We start from the raw sequence: 26,239 nt of genomic DNA on the forward strand, positions 1-26,239 counted from the left end.
GCAGGCTGCTATTCTCCCATGGAGACGATCGTAGAGATGCTGGATGTAGTCCTGTGGAACGGCTTGCCATGCCATTTCCACCTGGCGCCTCAGTTGGACCAGCGTTCGTGCTGGACGTGCAGACCGCGTGAGACGACGCTTCATCCAGTCCCAAACATGCTCAATGGGGGACAGATCCGGAGATCTTGCTGGCCAGGGTAGTTGACTTACACATTCTAGAGCACGTTGGGTGGCACGGGATACATGCGGACGTGCATTGTCCTGTTGGAACAGCAAGTTCCCTTGCCGGTCTAGGAATGGTAGAACGATGGGTTCGATGACGGTTTGGATGTACCGTGCACTATTCAGTGTCCCCTCGACGATCACCAGAGGTGTACGGCCAGTGTAGGAGATTGCTCCCCACACCATGATGCCAGGTGTTGGCCCTGTGTGCCTCGGTCGTATGCAGTCCCGATTGTGGCGCTCACCTGCACGGCGCCAAACACGCATACGACCATCATTGGCACCAAGGCAGAAGCGACTCTCATCGCTGAAGACGACACGTCTCCATTCGTCCCTCCATTCACGCCTGTCGCGAAACCACTGGAGGCGGGCTGCACGATGTTGGGGCATGAGCGGAAGACGGCCTAACGGTGTGCGGGACCGTAGCCCAGCTTCATGGAGACGGTTGCGAATGGTCCTCGCCGATACCCCAGGAGCGACAGTGTCCCTAATTTGCTGGGAAGTGGCGGTGCGGTCCCCTACGGCACAGCGTAGGATCCTACGGTCTGGCCGTGCATTCGTGCGTCGCTGCGGTCCGGTCCCAGGTCGACGGGCACGTGCACCTTCCGCCGACCACTGGCGACAACATCGATGTACTATGGAGACCTCGCGCCCCACGTGTTGAGCAATTCGGCGGTACGTCCACCCGGCCTCCCGCATGCCCACTATACGCCCTCGCTCAAAGTCTGTCAACTGCACATACGGTTCACGTCCACGCTGTCGCGGCATGCTACCAGTGTTAAAGACTGCGATGGAGCTCCGTATGCCACGGCAAACTGGCTGACACTGACGGCGGCGGTGCACAAATGCTGCGCAGCTAGCGCCATTCGACGGTCAACACCACGGTTCCTGGTGTGTCCGCTGTGCCGTGCGTGTGATCATTGCTTGTACAGCCCTCTCGCAGTGTCCGGAGCAAGAATGGTGGGTCTGACACACCGGTGTCAATGTGTTCTTTTTTCCATTTCCAGGAGTGTATTATTAGTAGTATAGGCGACTCTGAAATTATAGTATCATAGGTAAATCCTGCCGTAAAATGCCAGTCATGTTGAAGCGTCTCAAAATCTGTTGCCTGTTATCGGTCTAGCGATGTAGATAGGCGTGCAGTGATATACGTTGTTTCTGTTTGTGGGAGCCGGCCGGTGTGGCCGAGCGGTTCTGGGTGCTTCAGCCTGGAACCGCGTGGCCGCTACAGCCGCAGGTTCGAATCCTGCCTCTGGCAAGGATGTGCGTGATGTCCTTAGGTTAGTTAGGTTTAAGTAGTTCTAACTTCTAGGGGACTGATGACCACATATGTTAAGTCCTACAGTGCTCAGAGCCATTTTTTTTGTTGTGATCCACATGAGTTCCAAAAGAAATCCGTTGGAATTCGATTACTCGATAAATAGTACAATTCTCAAGGCTGTCAATTCAACTAAGTACCTGGGTGTTAAAATTACGAACAACTTCAGTTGGAAAGGCCACATAGATAATATTGTGGGGAAGGCGACACAAAGGTTGCGTTTCATTGGCAGGACACTTAGAAGATGCAACAAGTCCACTAAAGAGACAGCTTACACTACACTCGTTCGTCCTCTGTTAGAATATTGCTGCGCGGTGTGGGATCCTTACCAGGTGGGATTGACGGAGGACATAGAATGGGTGCAAAAAAAGGGCAGCTCGTTTTGTATTGTCACGTAATAGGGGAGAGAGTGTGGCAGATATGGTACACGAGTTGGCATGAAAGTCATTAAAGCAAAGACGTTTTTCGTCGCGGCCATATCTATTTACGAAATTTCAGTCACCAACTTCCTCTTCCGAATGCGAAAATATTTTTTTGAGCCCAACCTACATAGGTAGGAATGATCATCAAAATAAAATAAGAGAAATCAGAGCTCGAACAGAAAGGTTTAGGTGTTCGTTTTTCCCGCGCGCTGTTCGGGAGTGGAATGGTAGAGAGATAGTATGATTGTGGTTCTATGAACCCTCTGCCAAGCAATTAAATGTTAATTACCGAGTAATCATGTAGATGTAGATGTAGATCATAGTTGCCCGTGTCAGTGAGTTAACTTTGTATAGTTACTGTTGTACTTCGATGTCCGGAAGTGATTGATAATCGTCTAGCATTGCAAGAAAATGTGCAGAATACGAAAAAGTGGACGTATTTGCGAAGTAACGAGCATTCGATCGTCTCTAATGTTATTACAGCGTGTATTAAAGAGACGGCCCAAAAAGAACTGTTGGCTAATATTACCAGTCCCAATTAAAGGGCTGCAATCTATGCAAACGTCAGCCTCAGCCAATAGGACACATAAGTAAGGAACGGAAAAATAACCCCATAGTTTACTGGAATCGCCACGAAGAAAAAAGATTTTGGGAGTAAACCCATCGTTATTGAGAGTTTCAAAATCACGTCAAAACCTTTGATGCTTATAGAACACTAAATCTGTATCTTGGTCACTATTCACTTAATTCTAAGACATATTGCTTAAAACACGTACGCAATACCTAATCTAAACACTGCCAGCTTGAGTGGCCGAGTGGTTCTAGGCGCTACAGTCTGGAGCTGCGTGACCGCTACGGTTGCAGGGTCGAATCCTGCCTTGGGCATGGGTGTGTGTGATGTCCTTATGTTAGTTAGGTTTAAGTAGTTCTCAGTTTTAGGGGACTGATGACCTGAGAAGTTAAGTCCCATAGTGCTCAAAGCCATATTCTACACTGATGAAAAAAAAAGTTCAAATGTGTGTGAAATCTTATGGGACTTAACTTCTAAGGCCATACATCCCTAAGCACAAACACACACACACACCCATGCCCGAGGGAGGACTCGAATCTCCGCCGGGACCAGCCGCACAGTCCATGACTGCAGCGCCCTAAACCGCTTGGCTAATCCCGCGCGGCTTAATCATATTGTCTTACCCTTGCTAAAAACGTTAATCGTAGATAATTATGTTACTAATTGAAATTTAATTATAACAAATCGTACCAAGAACAATGCGTTTGGGGTGGAGCTTCAGTGTGTCTCTGTCTTCAAATAGCCTACTCTCATAATACCCAAGTTTCAGTGATTCTTTTGCCACGAATGTGGTTTTTTTCTCATTATTATATGGGAACGAATCACACAATTAATAACGGGTTTTCCAGTGATTCTCAATTTGCTGGTGCTTAGAAACGGCAGATATCCATATAGGCTTGAAATGAATGCCAATTTGGCGCCTCACAGCTCTGTACTGAAGGAAGACGGCGTGCGTGTGACGTAGGTGGCGTTGTGCCATCTCATTGGTCAATGCTCAGACGCACGCTCAGAATATCTGACGTACCAGATATTGCTCTGCACGTTCGGAAAGACTCCCGAACGTGCTATTCCACGCTATGACGTCAGAAACTCGGCACGCTCAACGCTCGACGCTCGGATACACGCTCCGTTTGCCGACGGCTTAAGGCTGACGTCACAGGTCATCCGATATCGGTGGATTCGGCCGACGACCGACATCGGCCGGAGACGACCAACATTTCCAAATCAGTACGCTATTACGTCCGAGGTCACGCTAAGCCGAGCTTAATTTAATCATGGCTGCGAGACAGCAACTGTGTAAATCTGAAGAGGTCGAAAAATCAGCCATCGAGTTGTAAACAACGGATTATTAATCCTTACCCTAGGGTTCGATATTTGTAAAAATATCTTCTTCAGAAGTAGTGGGCCTTGTTACATTACATGATGGTACATTAGAGAAGATGAAGCCGAACGGGTCTTGTCATATACAAAATTGACAAAACAAGAATTATCCGAAGCCATGGCTTTAGATAGCAGCCAGATCACATACGTCGTACTTCAGGATGAATGGTCACTAGTAAATGTCCGCAGGTAGAGGCTCTTGTCAACATAAAGTAATGACTTGATTCATATGTCTCTAAGCACTATGGAACTTAACACCTGAGGTCATCAGTCCCCTAGAACTTAGAACTAGTTAAACCTAACTAACCTAATGATATCACACACATCCACGCACGAGGCAGGATTCGAACCTGCGACCGTAGCGGTATCGCGGTTCCAGAGTGTACCGCCTAGAACCGCACGGCCACTCCGGTCGGGGATTTCGTTCTTTCCTGACCAAATGTAATTCACTGCATTTTCAAAACAGGCCATGTGGTTCACTCGGTAGCGTTGGCGGATGGTACATCAATAATAACTGAATTGCTGGTTCGCATTTTGGTACGATCTGATGCGAATGTAAAATTCAACAGATATATGTTAATTAACACATCTATACTGAAGAGGCAAAGAAACTGGTACACCTGCCTAATACCGTGTAGGACCCCCGGGAGCACGCAGAAGTGCCGCAACACGACGTGGCATGGACTCCACTAATGTCTGAAGGACTGCTGAAGGACTGCTGGAGGGAACTGACTCATGATTCCTGCAGGGAGTACAAGGGGGTGGAGATCTCTTCTGAACAGCACATTGCAAAGCATCCCAGATACGCTCAATAATGTCTGGAAGTTTTGGAGCCAGCGGAAGTGTTTAAACTCAGAAGAGCGTTCCTGGAGCCACTGTGTAGCAATTCTGGACGTGTGGGGTGCCGCATTGTCCTGTTGGAATTTCCCAAGTCCGTCGTTATGCACAGTGGACATGAATGGATGCAGGTGATCAGACAGGATACTTACGTATGTGTCACCTGCCAGAGACGTATCTAGAAATATCACGGGTCCCGTATAACTCCAACTGCACGCCATCCACACCATTACAGAGCCTCCACCACATTTAATAGTCCCCTGCTGACGTCGCCGGCCGGAGTGGCCGTGCGGTTCTAGGTATTAGTCTGTTAGCGAGTGACCGCTACGGTCGAAGGTTGGAATCCTGCCAGAGCATGTATGTGTGTGATGTCCTTAGGTTAGTTAGGTTTCATTAGTGCTAGGTTCTAGGCGTCTGATGAGCTCAGAAGTTAAGTCGCATAGTGCTCAGAGCCATTTGAAACGAGCACCGCCCATGGATTCATGAGGTTGCATCCATACCCGTACACGTCCATCCACTCGATACAATTTGAAACGAGACTCGTCCGACTATGCAACGTGTCATCAACAGCCCTACGTCGGTGTTGACAGGCCCTGACGAGGCACAAAGCTTTGTGTCGTGCAGTCATCAAGACTACCGGAGTGAGCTCATACCGATGATGTTCCGTTCAATAGTTCGCACCCTGACAATTCTTGATGGCCCAGCATTGAAATGTGCAGCAATTTGCAGAAGGGTTGCACTTCTGTCACGCTGAACGATTCTCTTCAGGCGTCGATGGTCGCGTTCTTGCTGAATCTTTTTCCGGACGCCACCATGTCGGAGATTTGATGTTTTACTGAATTCCTGATATGCACGGTACACTCCTACGGGAAAATTCCCACTACATCGCTACCTCGGAGATGCTGTGTCCCATCTCTCGTGTGCCGATTATAGCACTATGTTCAAACTCACTTAAATCTTGATAACCTGCCACTGTAGCAGCTGTGACCGATCTGAAAACTGCACGAAAGTCTTGTCTTATATATGCGTTGCCGACCGCAGCCGTATTCTGCAATTATCCTTAATTTATGAGCATGAGTGTAGCTACACAAAAAATGGTTCAAATGGCTCTGAGCACTATGGCATTTAACATCTGTGGTCATCAATCCCCTAGAACTTAGAACTAATTAAACCTAACTAACCTAAGGACCTCGCACACATCCATGCCCGAGGCAGGATTCGAACCTGCGACCGTAGCAGTCCCGCGGTTCCGGACTGAGCGTCTAGAACCACGAGACCACCGCGGCCGGCTGTAGCCCCACATACCATTCCGAGTCCAAATTCTGTTAATTCACGTCGTTCGGCCATGACCACGTCGGAAAAGTTTTGACATGAAGCACGTGACTAGAAATGACAGCTCCACCAACCCACTGTCCATTTATACCCTGTATACGCCATAGCATGTACACTACTGCCCATTAAAAGTGCTACACCAAGAAAAAATGCAGACAATTGGACAAAAATCTTAAACTAGAACTGACATGTGATTACATTTTCACGCAATTTGGGTGCATAGATCCTGAGAAATCAGTATCCAGAACAACCACCTCTGACCGTAACAACGGTTCAGTTGGTGAGAGATCTCGAGAATGTGCTGGCCAGGGCAGCAGTCGAACATTTTCTGTATCCAAAAAGGCCCGTACAGGACGTGCAACATGCGGTCGTGCATTACCCTGCCAAAATAGTAGGGTTTCGCAGGGATCGAATGACGGGTAGAGCCACGGGACGTAACACATCTGAAATGTAATGTCCATAGTTCAAAGTACCGTGAATGTGAACAAGAGGTGACCGAGACCTATAACCAATGGCACCCCATACCATCACGCCGGGTGATATGCCAGTGTGGCGATGACGAATACACGCTTCCAATGTGCGTGCACCGCGATGTCGCCAGACACAGATGTGACCATCATAATGCTGTAAACGGAACCTGGATTCATCCGAAAAACTGACGTTTTGCCATTCGTGCACCCAGGTTGGTCGTTGAGTACACCATCGCAGGAGCTCCTGTATGTATTGCATCATCAAGGGTAATCGTAGCCATGGCCTCCAAGCTGACAGCCCATGCTGGTGCAAACGTCGTCGAACTGTTCGTTGAGATGGTTGTAGTCTTGCAAACGTCCCCATCTGTTGACTCAGCGATCGAAACGTGGCTGCACCATGCGTTACAGCCATGCGGATAAGATGCCTGTCATCTCGACTGCTAGTGATACGAGGCCGTTGGGATCCAGCACGGCGTTCCGTATTACCCTCCTGAATCCACCGATTCCATATTCTGCTCACAGTCATTAGATCTCGACCAAGGCGAGCAGCAATGTCGCGATACGATAAACCGCAATCGCGACAGGCTACAATCCGACCTTCATCAAAGTCGGAAACGTGATGGTACGCATTTCTGCTCCTTACACAAGGCATCACAACAACGTTTCACCAGGCAACGCCGGTCAACTACTGTTTGTGCATGAGATATCGGTTGGAAACTTTCCTCATAGCACGTCGTAGGTGTCGCCACCGGCGCCAACCTTGTGTGAATGCTCTGAAAAGCTAATCATTTGCATATCAGAGCATATTGTTCCTGTCGGTTACATTTCGCGTCTGTAGCACGTCATCGTCGTGGTGTAGCAATTTTAATGGCCAGTAGTGTATATACGTATATATCGCTATCTGATACCTTTTGTCACATCAGTGTGTATCTCTGTCAGTCTTACTCTCTTTCATTCTCGCTCTATCTTAGGATCGTTGACGGTTTACCTGTCTTTCTCTGTCTGTGTGTCCTCTCTTTCCCACCGCCTTTCTTCCATTCCATCTCTCTCTCTCTCTCTCTCTCTCTCTCTCTCTCCCTCTCCCTCTCTCTGGGTGTCCTTACCTGCTTACCAGCGAGCGAGATGTTGGGCTTCACCACACGAGGCAGTGCGCACACCCAAAAATCTCGAAGCAGACCGCTGTAGGCGGCACGCACGGCAGATCCCGGCAGACTGATAACGCAGGCGCGGTGCGGCTCTAATTACGAGATGCAAACACTCGCCGGCCGCGTCTGGTTCGCCTTCTCGGCTTTCAGCAGCGGCCGTAATAAGCGCAGCAACAGGGGGTCAGGGTGGTGGCGACGGCGGTGGCCGTCTTTCAAGTCCAGACCGCGGCTGGAGCGCGCAAGTCGGCCGCGGCATCAAGATGGGAGTGGGCAACGTGTCAGCGGCGGCGGCGACCGTAAACCAACGCCTAGGTAGTCGGATGCGGCGAGCGGCCGCTAATTGCGGTGTGAACTCACCTCGCAGCGCCGTGTTTACGGCTCCCGCCTCCTCTTTTCGGTCCCGCGGTTTCCGCTGTTGGCGAGACGTCGCGTCGCCTCCATTCTGGCTCCTATTCATTCACGTCATACACTAACCTGGCGGATGTCATGGGATAGGCACGTAATATCAAGTGGAGCCTCTTCTGGCCCTGCAGACTGACTGAGACGCTGTGGAAGTGAGTCTACAAATCCCTGGTTCTCATCTGGAAGCAGCTGACACCAAATCGTTTTCAGAGCGGCAGCCAGTTCTGGTCTGGGAGATGGGGCTCCTTATAACGATATGTTTACGTAATGTGTATACATAAACATACAGTTATAAATGTCCCCGTTCGTAGTCGCTAATTATAACAATATGTTTACTTTTCTGTTGTAACATATAGCTATAATCAGCGGTGGAAATATATTTGCGTACGCCGACCGTGTGCGGCTGTTTCTTGTTGGATCGTCTGATCAGTCGGAAGTTGCATTGCAGAGGAGAGTAAATGCCTATTCAAAATAGAATTATTTTTGGATAGCTCAACATGAATTTCCTAAGAGACTGTAGTTTATCATGCATTTACCAGTAGAATATGGCGCGGAGAAAATATTTCGCCGCATACAACTTCCGTCCGATTTCGACGAAAGAATTCGTGACTGTGAACTCTCTATTTGGCAGAAACATAAAGAAAATTAAATAACTTCATGAAGGAGTGAGACATACGTTCTATATTAAATAAATAGTCCATACACCAATTCCATTTAAATCTGAATTTATTGCAATTAATAGATGAACTTACACTACAATGAAGAATTTTAACATGGATGCCTTTTTGACTGGCACTTCTCTTCTCGTAATGACAATAATTCCTTTGACGTTTTCACACACATGTCGCACAATAACTTTATTGCTATGCAGTATTGCACTTTTAGTATTGCACTTTTACTTTACACTACAATAATATTGTTTTTAACGATAATAATACGGCGGCAAGACATGCGCATCCGACACAGGTTACAAGAGAAGAATGAGTAACTGTTCATCGAGAATATCTCGTGCATTAAAAAAAATATATAAAGTGTAAAAGTGCTTCTTCTGTACGTTTTTCGCGCCGCGGGTTTCAAAGTCAATAACTCAGTGCATCTCTGACGGCGCTTCGACAATAATCAAGTTACGTCACAGGTCGTTCACCTTTTACATTCTCGCAACATTATTTGCTAATTGTAGCTGTTGCCGAGCGACTGCTCGATTAGTGAATGATTTAAAATGATAAGGCAATCACATGATGTTACACCCTCCACGCCCGCACCAACGTGGTGACCGAACCAAAAGTTCTACTGTCACCAAGCCCCTACCACGCCGTAGCGGAGAAGCGAGACAACTGTCCCCCGACTGAAGCAGCTGATCGCCGCCATTTGCAGGGATGAATTCTAGTACTGGGGTTGTCATTTGAAGTATATGAGACGCAACATGAGCAAATTGAAGCACAAATTAAACACATGTTTGTTTAAAAATACTAAGTATTCGAGTCTGTTTTAAAAGTATACTTAAATGAACGAAGTTTCCTAATTTCCGAAATGCGTCTGCATAGAGACGAGAAATTTAAGAATGCAAGGCTCTTTCCTGACAAGTTGTAGCGAGTTTACATCGAGCTATTTGCATTAGATAATTACATGAATCTTTTGAAGAAGCAGACAGTACGATTTAATTCAGATAGTTTTCCTGTCAGGTCATGTTTGCTTTTTGCCAACTACTGTGTACATTTTGCACAGTTACTTTTGTTTAGCACAGTATTGTCTACACTCGAATACTGGTATGATTAATTGGAATAACCCATATCACTTTAAATAACGTAGGAATTACATTCACACATTAGTTTTTAACACTGATAGCACCTCTGAAAGTGGTTCAGTTTGCAGCATTTGATCAAATATTTGACCATTTATGGAGTACAACCACCACCTGACAACACAAGTATCTAAACGCAACTATTCGACCTACCTCTGATTCATACTTAATATATATCTGATTAAAAATCTTAATACCTAACATGTGCCTAGTTCTTCATTCATTAACTCTGTTAGTATTTTTAGTAATTTATATGCAAATACAATGTAAGTACTTAACATGCAACAAAGTACCTTTGTCTGCAATCTAACACTGCAACTTTTCCTTATGGAGCTTACAATTTTTGTAGCTCTGAGCACTATGTGACTTAACTTCTGAGGTCATCAGTCGCCTAGAACTTAGAACTAATTAAACCTAAGTAATCTAAGGACATCACACACATTCATCCCCGAGGCAGGATTAGAACCAGCGACCGTAGTGGTCGCTCCGCTCCAGACTGTAGCACCTAGAACCGCACGGACATTCCAGCCGGCGCAATTTTTGTAGCAGAAAGTTTATTAGATACAGCATAAGGTGTAAATATAGGCATCAGGTTAGGCTATAGAACAATCTGCTGTCACGTACATTTAGCATTTGCATTAATTGGCTTTGCAAACACTCTACCTTTTTCAAATTAGTTGGAAATCCAAATACTGTCGGTATAGCATCGTCCTTCAGTTGACGTCTATTTACATAATTTTCCATGTAACAATTCTCTTCAAAAGGAAGAGAGCACAGCTGTCGGTTGGAAGTTCTCTCTCCGAGTAGCAACAATCCATTTCCGATTTAGGAAATCATTTGTAAGAGGAAATCTAAACAATAACAAACGCCCATGATGCATTATTTGTCCATAAAAATACTATATACAAGTAATAGAAAGTAACAAACAACCTGAAATGACTGACCTGTGAATTGTAACATTGTTTCCGTCTTCGTCTTTGCTTCCATTCTTACTGCTACAATTAAAAGCAGCACACGAACGAACCATGTTTACGCACTGTTTCCCCGCAAATGGCGGCTTCTATCACGTTCAATGTGGGGACGCGACACTAGCGCCAATGCGGGGTCTAGTTTTTATTTAGTAAGTCTATGACTGTCACCTCCGTCAACATGCTAGTTATCTAGTAAGTAGATCACAGATTTGCTGGGTTTTGATGAAATCCATGCGTCTGGGCAAGACTAGGCATTAACACGGTCCATCAGGTGACCGATAGTGGACGAAACGGGAGTGAGGATAGCGATTTGAAGAGCAGAGGGGAAAAAGTGCCGTGGCTCGTGCCGTGGGAAAAAAACCTCTGCGACAGTGGGATGGGTAGTAAGAGCAGTAGTGGCTTACTAGCTGCGATAGTTCATGCAAGGTTGGATTTGTAAGTATAGGTATCATGCATCATTAACCGTGGCAAGCGATGGCGATGTATCACAGTTGCTGCAGCCGTTACATTCCTGGAACAATCGAGATCGTTATACAGTAGTGGGAGATCGGCCATAGATCATCTCACTGTGTGTGTGTGGGGGGGGGGGGGGGGGGGGGGGAGGGGGTGTTGACCTTGTCTGCATGCAGTGCACAGTACGGCTTCCCTGTGTGGTGCCAGTTATTCGGCAAGTGTGCTCCAACTGGATATCCAATAATAGTGGCTGATTAAAAGGGGATCGCTGTACCGTTGTGTTTGCGTGTACTTGGCCATAGATGTTAGGTCCTTACAAGTATGTCTTTTGGCCTTTTATGTTTCCATCTATGGTTGTGGTCGTAGTTGCCCAGATTCGGAATAAACGGGTTATGCGAATATCTGGAGTTTCTGACATCCCAGATATACTTGATAGGGGCTCTAGTCTTGGCGACCAGGTGGGCAACTCGGGCTTTGGACCTCTCCTGCATGTTCCTGGGTTCCCGAGCGACGTGCGAGCGACGTGGCGGCGCGTTGTCATCTTGAAACACCACAGAATCGTAAGCGTGTTGAGGGCCAGAAATGGGTGGAGATGGTCACTAAGCAGCTCAGCATAATTGCAGACCATTCAGTGTTCCTTCCAGTACAACTAGGGAGCCGATTCAGTACCAGAAAGTTGCACCCCAGACCATAACAGAGACACGACCGCCTTGGACCACACCTTCTTGGCAAGTGTACTCCTCCGATATGTCTGCTTTGCGCCACACGCGGTGACTCCCACTGGCCTGAGCTGGGTTGGGTTGTTGGAGGGAAGAGGCCAAACAGCGAGGTCATCGGTCTCATCGGAGTAGGGAAGGACAGGGAAGGAAGTCGGCCCCGTGCCCTTTCAAAGGAACCAGCCCGGCATTTGCCTGGAGCGATTTAGGGAAATCACGGAAAACCTGAATCAGGATGGCTGGACGCGGGATTGAACCGTCGTCCTCTTGAATGAGAGTCCAGTGTGCTAACCACTGCGCCACCTCTCTCGGTCCCACTGGCGTGCCGCATTTGAAATAGTGGTTTGTGTGTCTGCATCATGTGATGCCATTGTTCCAGTGTCCATCTCGGGTGACTTGCAACAAATGCAAGTTGTTGTGCCCGATGATGTGGGGTTAACTGGGGCATCCGTGTTCCACGGGGTACGGGAAGGAACGTCGAGCACGTCCTGTGTTGAATTGGGTCGTGAATTTCACTGTTGTCCCTGTGTCACTATTGACGAACCGTTTCAGATGTCACAGGTCACGGTCATCGAGGCTGGCTGAACGGCCTGTAGTTGGTCCCTTATGGACTGTGACACCGTCACATTCAATCATACGCGACATACACAACCTGGACCCGTCGAACGTGCGAAGCGAACTCCTGTACTACTGCCGAAGTCGAGATTCCCACCCGTTGGGTACCAACCAACGTACCTCATTCGAACGGTGTCAGCTAAAGACGACGTTGCGTGTTACACTAATCACTTGCACAGCCAGTTCTCAGAAGGTCTCCTACACACTGCCGCGGGCACACGGAGAATGCGGTGCGCATACAACACACCTGCGCCATCCGTTCCCCAGTACCCCATGCCGTTTGCTAAGTCAGTGTACTCACAAGTTAACCTACTCAAAGGATATACTTTGATATTGATCGGCTTTGAATATGCTGTAATGCAGAGGAAAAGTGACATATACATTTTATTATCGTGTAGAGCCGCTGCGAGAAAGCAGAAGCGCCCCAGCATGACGTGGCATGGACTTCACTAATGTCGAAGTAGTGCTGGAAGCAACTAACACCATGAATCCTGCACAGCAGTCCATAAATCCGTAAGAGTGCGAGGGGGTGGAGATCTCTTCTGCACAGCACTTTGCAAGGCATCCAAGATATGCTCAATAATGTTCATGTATGGGGAGTCTGGTGGGCAGCAGAAGTGTTTAAACTCAGAAGAGTGTTCCTGGAGCCACTCTGTAGCATTTCTGGACGTGTGAGGTCGCATTTGTCCAGCTAGAATTGCCCTATTCCGTCGGAATGCACAATGATGAATGGATGCAGGTGATCCGACAGGGTGCTTGCGTGCGTGTCACCTGTGAGAGTCGTATATAGACGTACCAGGAGTTGCGTACCACTCCACCTACACACGCCCCACACCATTACCGAGCCTCCAACAGCTTGAACAGCCCCTGGTGACACGCAGGGTCCAGGGATCGATGACATTGTCTCCACACCCATCCGCTTGATGCAATTTGAAACGATACTCGTTCGGCCACGCAGCATGTTTCCAGTCATCAACAGTCTAATGTCGGTGCTGCCAGACCCAAGCATGGCGTAAGGCTTTGTGTCGTGTAGTCATCAAGGGTACACGGGTGGGCGTTCGGCTGCGAAAGCAGATACTGATGATGTTTAGTTGAATGGTTCGCACGCTGATACTTGCTGATGGCCCAGCGTAGGAATCTGCAGCAGTTTGGAGAAGGATTGCTCTTGTGTCACGTTGAACGATTCTGTTCAGTCGCCGTTGGTCCCGTTCTTGCAGGATCTTTTTCCGGCCGAGCGGTTCTAGGCGCGTAGTCCGGAGCCGTGCGACTACTACGGTCGCAGGTTCGAATCCTGCGTCGCGCATGGATGTGCGTGATGTCTTTAGATTAGCTAGGTTTAAGTAGTTCGAAGTTCTAGGGGACTGATGACCTCAGTGCTCAAAGCCATCTTCGATCTCGGAGATTTGATGTTTTACCGGATTCACGATGTTCATGGTACACTGCTGAAATGGTCGTACGGGAAAATCCCCGCTTCATCGCTACTTTGGAGATGCTGTGCCGATCGCTCGTGCGCCGACGTTCAAACTCACGTCTTGATAACCTCCGATTGTAGCAGCAGTAACCGATCTGACAACTGCACCAGGCACTTGTCTTTAGGCGTTGCTGACGGCAGCGCTATAGTCTGCCTGTTTATATGTTTACATATCTCTTTATTTGAACACCCGTGCCTATACGTTTCTTTGACGCTTCAGTATAATACATCGTACTATAAGGTTTTTAATGTCGATAAGCATTACTGCGTTTAAAAATGTGTGCTTGCACAAAAAATAAAATTTAAGTACTATAACAATCTGATGATGTAATAGGCAACGGCCTTGCCGCAGTGGATACACCCATTCCCGTGAGATCACCGAAGTTACGGGCTGTCGGGCGTGGTCGGCACTTGGATGGGTGACCATCCAGGCCGCCATGCGCTGTTGCCATTTTTCGGGGTGCACTCATCCTCGTGATGCCAATTGAGGGGCTACTCGACCCAATAGTAGCGGCTTCGGTCAAGAATACCACGCCCAAGAGAGCCTGTATTGGGAGAGAGTGGCGAACCATACCATATGGCTCCCATTTTTCTGCCAAACTACGGGCAGTAGTGGAGTACACACTCACCGAATCAAAAGCACAAGACAATATCGCGAAATCATTTGTTAAATGCCTTTCTTTACAGCTATAATATACTCATAGTAGCCTACTATGTACAGCACAGGAAAATTGGATGCAGTGGCTGTAAAAATTATTCGTTACTTGCATTTATCTCCTTTAATGTTCGTTTACTAGACATATTGCAATGAAAGTAACGTAAAGAAAAAAATAGTGTACAGCATTTGTTTTGTATCGGAAGTTCATAGCGAAAAAGATTTAACCTAGCTGTAATACGTCAGATGAATGAAAGTCGTAAGCAGTTGTTTACTTGTGACATGCAAAAAGTGTGAGACGTATTAGTACTTTTTGTTACGTCTTCATACATTTTGCATGTCGCAAGTAAACAACTGCTTACGGCTTTCTTTCATAGGTATGCTGAATACCTCTCGTAGATAACAAACGAAAAAGATTACAAAAATCAGGTAATGTTAAATGTAGGCTACTGTAATAACGATCAAATATAACAAGAAAACTACCGTATCCCTTCTACCCCACAGTAAGTTGGCCTATTGAAACTGTCTTCAAGAGTACCTACAATTATTTACTGCGAATAATGTTTGAGCAACCACGACAAAGTGAAGACAGAAATCTCGGAACCTTCCTGCCGTAACAGCATTAATGAAATAGTTAAAAAAACTACAATCAGATTACATGGAATTACTGACAGTGGCCTAGAAATCAAATGACACTCGCGAAAATCTTCAATACAGTACCGCTAAAAAAAAACCACCTTATGACACTGAAGGACATAATAATGACGCCTGCAGCTTACCAAAATTCTTACACATTAGATACACAATCCTATTTTAATTCTATGTTTATAAGAATAATTTGTTATAATAATTTTCACACAGCCAATTTACAGGCCTGTTTTCAGATTTAACTATGTATATTGCAAGTTGTTTTACATGTGGTAAAAAAGCAAAAACGACTTCCTACGCATAGATAAGAGTACTTGGTTTGTATCCGCAAGGCCCCTGTTTGATTTATGTCAGCCCTGTTGACTGCGACTGCCCACTGCTTTCGTTTTTCTTCGTTGCGTCGTAATGCTAACATGCGAAATCCACCTTCGCCTCTATTGGAACAACCAAATGCAGCACAACCTGGCATCGTTTACGAACGTCTCCAGAACGAATTACAGCTGTCAAAAACAATACTGTACAATTACTAACGTCTTTACTTCAAACATGTAGGCCTACCGACTTCATCACAAAACGCTTCATTATTTCAACTCGTATTTAAGATCGAAAACGCTAATTACGTACTAAAACGATATACAACTAAATCGAACATGCATGCGCAACGCATAACAAGTCTCTCAATAATGCAAATACCTTTCAATCGTTTCCAAAAGTCCTCTGAACTTCAACTCAAAAGCACGGCGAACATAGGAAACGCGAGAGACGTTTGGCCCTATTTTTGTGCCAAAGCTAATCAACCAATCACGGGGAACTTCACCTATGCCCTACCACGCCCCTCCTATCCGCATCCTCCTCTGAGGATGACACGGCGGTTGGATGGTCCCGATGGGCCACTTGTGGCCCGTCGAAGGAGTGTTTTTTTTTTCTTTTCCTTACGATTGAATAATAAGATCAGCCCCTGATTACCAATGATTTCTGTGAAAACAGCACGTCAGTAGCGCTCTCCACTTCCGCAGTACTTGCGGCGCAAGTTTTAGGTGGTTCTCCCTGTACCCTGGAGGCCGTCCTCCCCGCTGGGAGAGACAGAGACCACACACTGACCGCCGCGGACGTCATGTGGGGCCACGGCCGTGGCTGCTGCCGCAGCGGATACACGGCTTTCGCATTAAGTCGCGGCGCTCAGTTCGCGCTGAGTAACGTCTTGGCTCATCCACCTTGGCGGACAGGCTGGCGCAAACGTCAGGGTGCACCGGGCGCAGCCGCGGCGGCCGCACGTACTCGCAGTTATTCGGCTACGCGGGGGACACGAAAACAGTTTTAAACTGACACGCACCCAAGATAACACCCGAGGGGCGGAGAGAGACCGGCCTGGAGAAATTATTCCGGTTGTGGCGGGCAAGGAAAGCTCATATTTCTCTCAGCGCTCTGCAATTTTTTAATACTTACGAAGAAGCCGGTACCTCTGTATATTCGCATCTCGATTAATTTTTCCTCGTCCTCTGAAGCGTTTCTCGCATCGCATCCTGAGAGCCATGCATCGAGGTTCTCAGGCCGATGCAGAATTCCTTGACTTCCGAAAACCGGTAGGGAAGAGTGCTGTTGTGAAACTTCCTGGCAGATTAAAACTGTGTGCCGGACCGAGACTCGAGCTCGGGACCTTTGCCTTTCGCGGGCAAGTGCTCTACCAACTGAGCTACCCAAGCACGACCCACGACCCGTCCTCACAGCTTCAATTCTGCCTTGTACACGTTTCATACACTGGCCCTATAATGGAAATTCAACATATTTTCATTTCCGTTTTCAAATGGTAAGTTAATCAGCCGGTAATTTCGCGACACAGTCCCTCAAATACTCCTCACTGGTACCCAACTACCATACTAAAAACAGTAAAAGACCTTGAAATAATCTTGGATGAACACCTAAACTGGGAAGAACAAACAGTCACAGCTTGCCGCAAATCGCTCTCATGCAATTCAAAAATTTAGAAAAATATTTCCAACCCATGTTAAACAAAAGTTAGTCCAAACACTACTCTTGCCTAATCTTTACTACTGCGATGTAGTTCAACACGGCACAAATAGTGAAAATTCTAGATGCCTCGAGCTGGTGATGAATGCTTGCGTTAGATACGTGGTTGTATCATCATACCAGTCCTTCATACTCCCAGCTAGGTTGGATACGCCCAGATAAGGCACGCAATCTCCACACGATGTGCTTACTTCATCGATTTCTTGGCCACTGGTGTCCCCAATACATATCTTCTCACATTAAACACCTATCATCATTCCACAACCGCAATATCAGATCGGATACGTCTCTCATCTTGGCTGTACCTTTCTTTATATAGCACAAAATCTTTCTCCGTGTCATTCTCCATCTCAGCCATATGACTATGGAACGCGCTCCCCTGTGATCTGCGTCTTATCCAGAACCACTCAACATTCAAGAGGTAACTCAAAAGTTACATATTAGGGACAGTATAGCCACCATTGTTGTGCCCCCGTCGTCTCTTTCTTTCTCCTCTCCATCATACCTTCAAATTTTACCATTCTATTTCTCTTCCTGTAACCTAGCTACCTGTTCTATATCTCTTTTATCCCATTCTATCGTCTTATGTCTCTGCTCGATGTGAATAATTCACAAGCTGCGAGAACATAACGAGAAAATTCCCAACTAGCAATAGGACTGACATTTATAAAAGAAAAATATGTTTACTTTCATATACATAGTCATTACTATTATTATTATTCTTGATTGTTATAACTATTTTTTGATTATTATAATTATCATTGTACTACTGTTATAATCTCTATTTTTTTCTTCTTTAATATTAATACTGTATAACACGTGATATGTCCATACTGTTGTGTACAAACTGAAATTCGTTCAATCTGAGTGTGCCTGGTTAGGTGTAAGAGAGGGCCTGAAGGCCCTAATCTTGCCAGATAAAATAAATGGATAAATAAATAAATAAACATTCACTTTATGTGTGCTGCAGTCTTTTTCTAGAACTAAAAAAAATTTCTCCGTAAAAGTAACGTTGTTCCAAATATGAAAAACTATGCCAACTTGTCATGTACCTACGATGGAATAGTCTATTCAAATTTCAAAATGTTGCAATCCAGAAAATCTTACAAATACTGTGTTTAATGTTGTGAGTTACATTGTACCTCCAGTACGTACCAATAATCAGCCAGGAAACTAAAAAAGAGGTATCCTCAGGAAACAGTTATAAGTTAAAAAAATTTTGAAGTACAGGGTGAGTCAGCAATATCTGACGGTTTTCGAATGTACGAGGCCTATTAGGAAATTATTTTATTTATTTATTGGCAAATTATAGACGTGTTCAAATGGTTCAAATGGCTCTGAGCACTATGGGACTTAACAGCTATGGTCATCAGTCCCCTAGAACTTAGAACTACTTAAACCTAACTAACCTAAGGACATCACACAACACCCAGCCATCACGAGGCAGAGAAAATCCCTGACCCTGCCGGGAATCGGACCCGGGAACCCGGGCGTGGGAAGCGAGAACGCTACCGCACGACCATGAGATGCGGGCTATAGACGTGTTACCTGATGTTTTAAAAACAGGTCTTGCATCTTACAAGTTTCGTTTTTCATCTTTTTACAGTTTTCTTTTCTTTTGTTTTATCTACAACATTTACAAACAATGATACTTTTCAAAATAACAATAATTTAAGGTTGAAATATACGTATAAGGAAAGTAAGGTCCGATCGGTCGAAAAATGGAAACCACAGCGAAAATCGAAACAGTTAGTTACACCTTCGAGCCACCTCTCTAAATCGTTGTCTCACCGGTTTAGAGATTTGTCATAGCGATGTACCAACTTTACAATACCCTCGTCATAGAAACACGCCACCTGTGCTTCCTGCCGATTTTCTGCGCTGGTCTACACCTCGTCGTTTGTGACAGAACGCTGTTCATGTGAAACTCAAGGAGAGTCAATTATGAGCTGTATTATTGGTGACCAGACACTTCCTATCGAAATGAGCGTCGAAGCAGCGTCTTCATTGCCCCCTTCAGAGTGCAGCTAAGGATTATCATGCAGAAGGAAACGTATGACAGCTATGTCATGTGGGTTGCATGACATCAGGAGTAATCTCACGCCAGGCGCTCGTACTTGGCGGGAGACACTATTGTCCTAAGCATCTCCATGTGCTCACTGTTCACTCATAGCTGAAAAGAGCTACGTGACGCGATCGGTGGGCATACTTGAGGCACTGCTCAACACACATGTACAAAACTTCATGTTTTTTTTTACTGTGGTTTCTGTTTCACACCCCATCGGACCTTACATTCCGAATAGACCTCATATAGTATCCAGTGATGTTCTTAGCTATAGCACTCTATTTTATTTCAAAAGATACGCAGTGAATAACAGTTCACATCTTACATGATAATTTTGAGAGAAATTAATTATTTGTGACAGATATTGTCCTTTACGTACTGGTTCTCTTTTTTTTTTTTTGCACATTTTTCGACCCTCTGCTTGACGTTTGTCTTCACTCTGTCATCATGTTACAGTACATAGCACGAATCTCTCACTCAGTGGTATCCTTTGACTGAAGTACAGTATGTGACTTACTGATGAACACTTGAGGAAGCCCCACAAGAAAGGACGGGAGAATGGGGGCAGCCAGTTACCATCTCCTCTGCTGGATATCACTTTCCCTGGAAACAACTTCCTTACTTCAGACATGCACATATTGAAAGTGTTAGCTGACACACCTCCTACAATGTCTCATTACTTCAAAAGAAGTTTCCTTCTCACAAAATCTTGAAGCTTCAGCTGTGAAAAACCGCAATATCATAGGGATGGAAGTTTAGACAGCTCAAAAATCTTCGAACTGACGAATTCGATAACCAGAAAGACTGTGCCTGCCTTCTTGCAGATCAGTCAGGCCTCTGTCGAATTGCATGACGCACAACTTCAACGTTTTCAGATGATGTGACCGACTTTCTTCTGCTTCCTGGTTATTCTTTCAATGCTGACCCAGCCTCACGAAAGTTCTTAGCTCATAGCAAAACAGTATTGCAGTTATCAATTGCACCATTGTGCGGAACATTGAATTGGAAACTAAACTGCCTCTGAGTGCTGGCCATAGATTCTGCATTTGTTTTTAAGTCTTTACGGTGAACACAGGGTGTTTCACTGTCCACTTCTCCATTGTAACTAAACTGTTGCTTTAGGGAAACACAATGAGTCGCAAAATGCCCCTCCACTAAGCTGAGCCGGCCGGGGTGACCGAGCGGTTCTAGGCGCTACAGTCTGGAACCGCGGGACCGCTACGGTCGTAGGTTCGAATCCTGCCTCGGGCATGGATGTGTGTGATGTCCTTCGATTAGTTAGGTTTAAGTAGTTCTAAGTTCCAGGGGACTGATGACCTTAGAAGTTAAGTCCCATAGTGCTCAGAGCCATTTGAACCACTAAGCTGACTCATCTGCTACTATTTGAGTGAAAAAGTCGGGTAAGGCTGACTCACCCCATAGAAGCAACTGGCAAGAAATTCAAATTTGCATTTTCGTGACAGGCCAAATTATGAACATATTAAAGGAACTTAATTCACTTGCAACTATCACGTGTTTCATGGAAAAGATACCTTCCATATCATCATGCAAGATGATCACAAAACATGGCTTGACTATGCCCGCGTTATATGGCACCTCTTGTTTTAAAAATATACGGAATTTTACTCATAACAAAACTCTTTAATTGTGTAATTAGCAGTATCTTCAAAATAGTTTTAATTTATATATAGCACCTGAGTATGTAGAGCTCATAATAAATACAAACGGTTCACCAAACCCAACCTCATCTGTCACAAAACAGAAAATGTAGGACACTGCTTATGGCGGTCTCTGATATGCTTTTCTTCATGTGCTCCTAAAATCGGTCACTAGTTTGAAACAGCAACCAGAAATAAATCTTATACTCCTAGGCACTTTACCCTCCAGGTAGAACTCCCTCATATAGCTGATATACCCTTCTCATCGAAAGTACGGTAGCGTGGGTTATCGAGTGAAATTTGTGCCTGGGTGGTGGATTGTCTTCTTATGGAGGGCACACATGATAACGTGGTTTTGAGAGTCAGCCGGAGAAGCAGCTTCCCTGGGAAATGTGTTAAGACCCTTGCTAATGTACGTTAAAAACCTTGCAGAAAATGTTCTACTTCTTGTCCGTATAGGCCAGCTAAGCACCACGATATGCAACTGTTGTACAGGGTGTTTCAAAAATGACCGGTATATTTGAAACGGCAATACAAAGTAAACGAGCAACGATAGAAATACACCGTTTGTTGCAATATGCTTGGGACAACAGTACATTTTCAGGCAGACAAACTTTCGAAATTACAGTAGTTACAATTGTCAACAACAGATGGCGCTGCGGTCTGGGAAACTCTATAGTACGATATTTTCCACATATCCACCATGCGTAGCAATAATATGGCGTAGTCTCTGAATGAAATTACCCGAAACCTTTGACAACGTGTCTGGCGGAATGGCTTCACATGCAGATGAGATGTACTGCTTCAGCTGTTCAATTGTTTCTGGATTCTGGCGGTACACCTGGTCTTTCAAGTGTCCCCACAGAAAGAAGTCACAGGGGTTCTTGTCTGGCGAATAGGGAGGCCAATCCACGCCGCCTCCTGTATGTTTCGGATAGCCCAAAGCAATCACACGATCGTCGAAATATTCATTCAGGAAATTAAAGACGTCGGCCGTGCGATGTGGCAGGGAACCATCTTGTATAAACCACGAGGTGTTCGCAGTGTCGTCTAAGGCAGTTTGTACCGCCACAAATTCACGAAGAATGTCCAGATAGCGTGATGCAGTAATCGTTTCGGATCTGAAAAATGGGCCAATGATTCCTTTGGAAGAAATGGCGGCCCAGACCAGTACTTTTTGAGGATGCATGGACGATGGGACTGCAACATGGGGCTTTTCGGTTCGCCATATGCGCCAGTTCTGTTTATTGACGAAGCCGTCCAGATAAAAATAAGCTTCGTCAGTAAACCAAATGCTGCCCACATGCATATCGCCGTCATCAATCCAGTGCACTATATCATTAGCGAGTGTCTCTCGTGCTGCAATGGTAGCGGCGCTGAGCGGTTGCCGTGTTTGAATTTTGTATGGATACAGGTGTAAACTCTGGCGCATGAGACGATACGTGGACGTTGGCGTCATTTGGACCGCAGCTGCAACACGGCGAACGGAAACCCGAGGCCTCTGTTGGATCACCTGCTACACTAGCTGCGCGTTGCCCTCTGTGGTTGCCGTACGCGGTCGCCCTACCTTTCCAGCACGTTCATCCGTCACATTCCCAGTCCGTTGAAAATTTTCAAACAGATCCTTTATTGTATCGCTTTTCGGTCCTTTGGTTACATTAAACCTCCGTTGAAAACTTCGTCTTGTTGCAACAACACTGTGTTCTAGGTGGTGGAATTCCAACACCAGAAAAATTCTCTGTTCTAAGGAATAAACTATGTTGTCTACAGCACAGTTGCACGTTGTGAACAGCACACGCTTACAGCAGAAAGACGACGTACAGAATGGCGCACCCACAGACTGCGTTGTCTTCTATATCTTTGACATCACTTGCAGCGCCATCTGTTGTTGAAAATTGTAACTACTGTAATTTCGAAAGTTTGTCCGCCTGAAAAGGTACTGTTGTCCCAAGCATATTGCAACAAGCGGTGTATTTCTATCGCTGCTCGTTTAGTTTTTATTGCCGTTTCAAATATACCGGTCATTTTTGAAACACCCTGTATTTACCGTGGCTTCTGATGTTTGAACAGTAGCTATCCATTTTGTGTCTGTTTTGTTCTTCTCTCTCCTTTGTTCAGAGAGAACCTGTCTTCTTTTTGGGATGTCTGTCCTGGAACTTCTCTTTCTTAAGCATTGTCCTGAGAGACGATCCAGGCAATATTAATAGTAACCTCAGAATTTTCGAAGATGATGCAGTTATCTATCATGAAGGCAGTCTGAAAAGAAGCAGCACAAATATTCAGTCGGATACTGATGTCTAAAAGTGGTGCAAAGACTGACAAGTTCTCTTGATTGTTCTGAAATGTATAACTGTGCAGTTGGCAGTAAAGTAGCACGCGCCTCCCCTCGTCAGAGGCTCTAGTCCTCCCCCGGGCATGGGTGTGTGTTGTCCATAGTGTCAGTTAGCTTAATTTACGAGGCGTGTTTTTTTAAGTAAGTACCGTATTGTAATTAAAAAAAACGTGTCAAGATATCTCAATAATTTTATTTTTACATGAAATCCTGTACCTTAATCTACGCACTGACGCCGTACGGTGTGATTCTTCCTTGTTTACGTTGTGTACTGTGTGTTTAAGATGCCTCCGATAATCGTGAGCCGCGCCGACTGTGACGTACGGGCTGGTATAAGATTTCTTAGTGGTAAAGACCTAAAAGCGATCGATATTCATCGTGAGATCTGTGCAGTTTACGGAGGAAACAGTATGAGTCATGGAATGGTAAGAAAGTGGGGGAGAGCATTTAAAGATGGCCGCACAAATGTGCGAGATGAACAACGGAGTGGGCGTCCTTCGGTCGTTAATGAAAGTTTGATGCAGGAAGTGGACAATAAGGTGAGAGAAAACAGACGGTTTACGATTTCCTCCTTGCAGGATGACTTTCCTAATGTTTCTCGTAGTGTTTTGTATGGCATTGTGACAGAGCACTTGAATTACCGAAAATCGTGCGCACGTTGGGTACCAAAAATGTTGACGGATGTGCACAAAAAGCCGGCCGCGGTGGCCGAGCGGTTCTAGGCGCTGCAGTCCGGAACCGCGGAACTACTACGGTTGCAGGTTCGAATCCTGCCTCGGGCATGGATGTGTGTGATGTCCTTAGGTTAGTTAGGTTTAAGTAGTTCTAAGTTCTAGTGGACTGATGACCTAAGATGTTTAGTCCCATAGTTCTCAGAGCCATTTGAACCATTTTTTTGTGCACAAAACCAAACGTTTAGACAGTGCATTGACTTTCCTTGAGCGGTATCACAACGACGGTGATGATTTCTTAAGCCAAACTGTTACGGGCGATGGAACATGGGTAGCCTACGCACACGAGAATCAAAGCAACAGTCCATGGAAGTTGAGCAAGGGCATCATTTTGCTGCAAGACAATGGCCGTCCGCATGTGATGAATCAGACCAAAGATCTCATCACATCTTTTCGGTGGGAAACTCTCGATCATCCTCCGTACAGCCCCGATCTTTCGCCCAGTGACTACCACCTGTTCCTGCACTCGAAGAAACACCTGGCGGTCAGCGTCTTCACGACGATGACGAAGTCAAAACAGTGGTGATGCAGTGGTTAACGAGTCAGGCGGCAGACTTCTGTGAGGACGGTATTCAAAAACTGGTACAACGTTATGACAAGTGGCTCAATATTGACGGAAGTTATGTAGAAAAGTAGATTAAGGTACAGGGTTTCATGTAAAAATAAAATTATTGAGATATCTTAGCACGTCTTTTTTCATTTCAAAACGGTACTTACATTCCTCGTAGATCAGGTAGTTCGTAAGCTTAGGCACCGATGACCTGAACAGTTTGGTCCCATAAGCCCTTTCGACAAACAAAAGTAACGTAGTACCTCATCATTGCAGTCTCATTCAGTCACAACTGCGATCCGTCAACTGTACAATTTGAATGGAACGATCGCACAGACTCAGCCGCAAATCAAGTAGGTAGTGTAGCTGGTGTTGAAGTGGGCGCTGACGCAAATCAAGTAGGTAGTGTAGCTGGTGTTGAAGTGGGCGCTGACGCAAATCAAGTAGGTAGTGTAGCTGGTGTTGAAGTGGGCGCTGACGCAAATCAAGTAGGTAGTGTAGCTGGTGTTGAAGTGGGCGCTGACGCAAATCAAGTAGGTAGTGTAGCTGGTGTTGAAGTGGGCGCTGACGCAAATCAAGTAGGTAGTGTAGCTGGTGTTGAAGTGGGCGCTGACGCAAATCAAGTAGGTAGTGTAGCTGGTGTTGAAGTGGGCGCTGACGCAAATCAAGTAGGTAGTGTAGCTGGTGTTGAAGTGGGCGCTGACGCAAATCAAGTAGGTAGTGTAGCTGGTGTTGAAGTGGGCGCTGACGCAAATCAAGTAGGTAGTGTAGCTGGTGTTGAAGTGGGCGCTGACGCAAATCAAGTAGGTAGTGTAGCTGGTGTTGAAGTGGGCGCTGACGCAAATCAAGTAGGTAGTGTAGCTGGTGTTGAAGTGGGCGCTGACGCAAATCAAGTAGGTAGTGTAGCTGGTGTTGAAGTGGGCGCTGACGCAAATCAAGTAGGTAGTGTAGCTGGTGTTGAAGTGGGCGCTGACGCAAATCAAGTAGGTAGTGTAGCTGGTGTTGAAGTGGGCGCTGACGCAAATCAAGTAGGTAGTGTAGCTGGTGTTGAAGTGGGCGCTGACGCAAATCAAGTAGGTAGTGTAGCTGGTGTTGAAGTGGGCGCTGACGCAAATCAAGTAGGTAGTGTAGCTGGTGTTGAAGTGGGCGCTGACGCAAATCAAGTAGGTAGTGTAGCTGGTGTTGAAGTGGGCGCTGACGCAAATCAAGTAGGTAGTGTAGCTGGTGTTGAAGTGGGCGCTGACGCAAATCAAGTAGGTAGTGTAGCTGGTGTTGAAGTGGGCGCTGACGCAAATCAAGTAGGTAGTGTAGCTGGTGTTGAAGTGGGCGCTGACGCGGAATATTCAGGGAACGCGTGAGGCCGGTGCGAGGTGGAGATGTGCAGCTACCCCCTGCGAAATGGCTAACACTTTGCTGTTTCTCGCCGCTCGTTTCGCATGGAAAGCG

The 26,239-nt window shown here is 46.0% G+C and overlaps 1 protein-coding gene across 1 annotated transcript; it reads left to right on the top strand.

The window, feature by feature from the left end:
• The first annotated feature begins 16,543 nt into the window (after positions 1-16,543).
• On the top strand, positions 16,544-26,151 carry LOC126291500 (uncharacterized). Its single transcript, XM_049985007.1, has 2 exons — positions 16,544-16,703; positions 25,130-26,151. The coding sequence occupies exons 1-2, from the start codon at positions 16,544-16,546 to the stop codon at positions 26,149-26,151; spliced, it is 1,182 nt and encodes a 393-aa protein (XP_049840964.1).
• The last annotated feature ends 88 nt before the right edge of the window (positions 26,152-26,239 follow it).

Source organism: Schistocerca gregaria, chromosome 9, assembly GCF_023897955.1.
Source record: "Schistocerca gregaria isolate iqSchGreg1 chromosome 9, iqSchGreg1.2, whole genome shotgun sequence".
Classification (NCBI taxonomy): domain Eukaryota; kingdom Metazoa; phylum Arthropoda; class Insecta; order Orthoptera; family Acrididae; genus Schistocerca; species Schistocerca gregaria.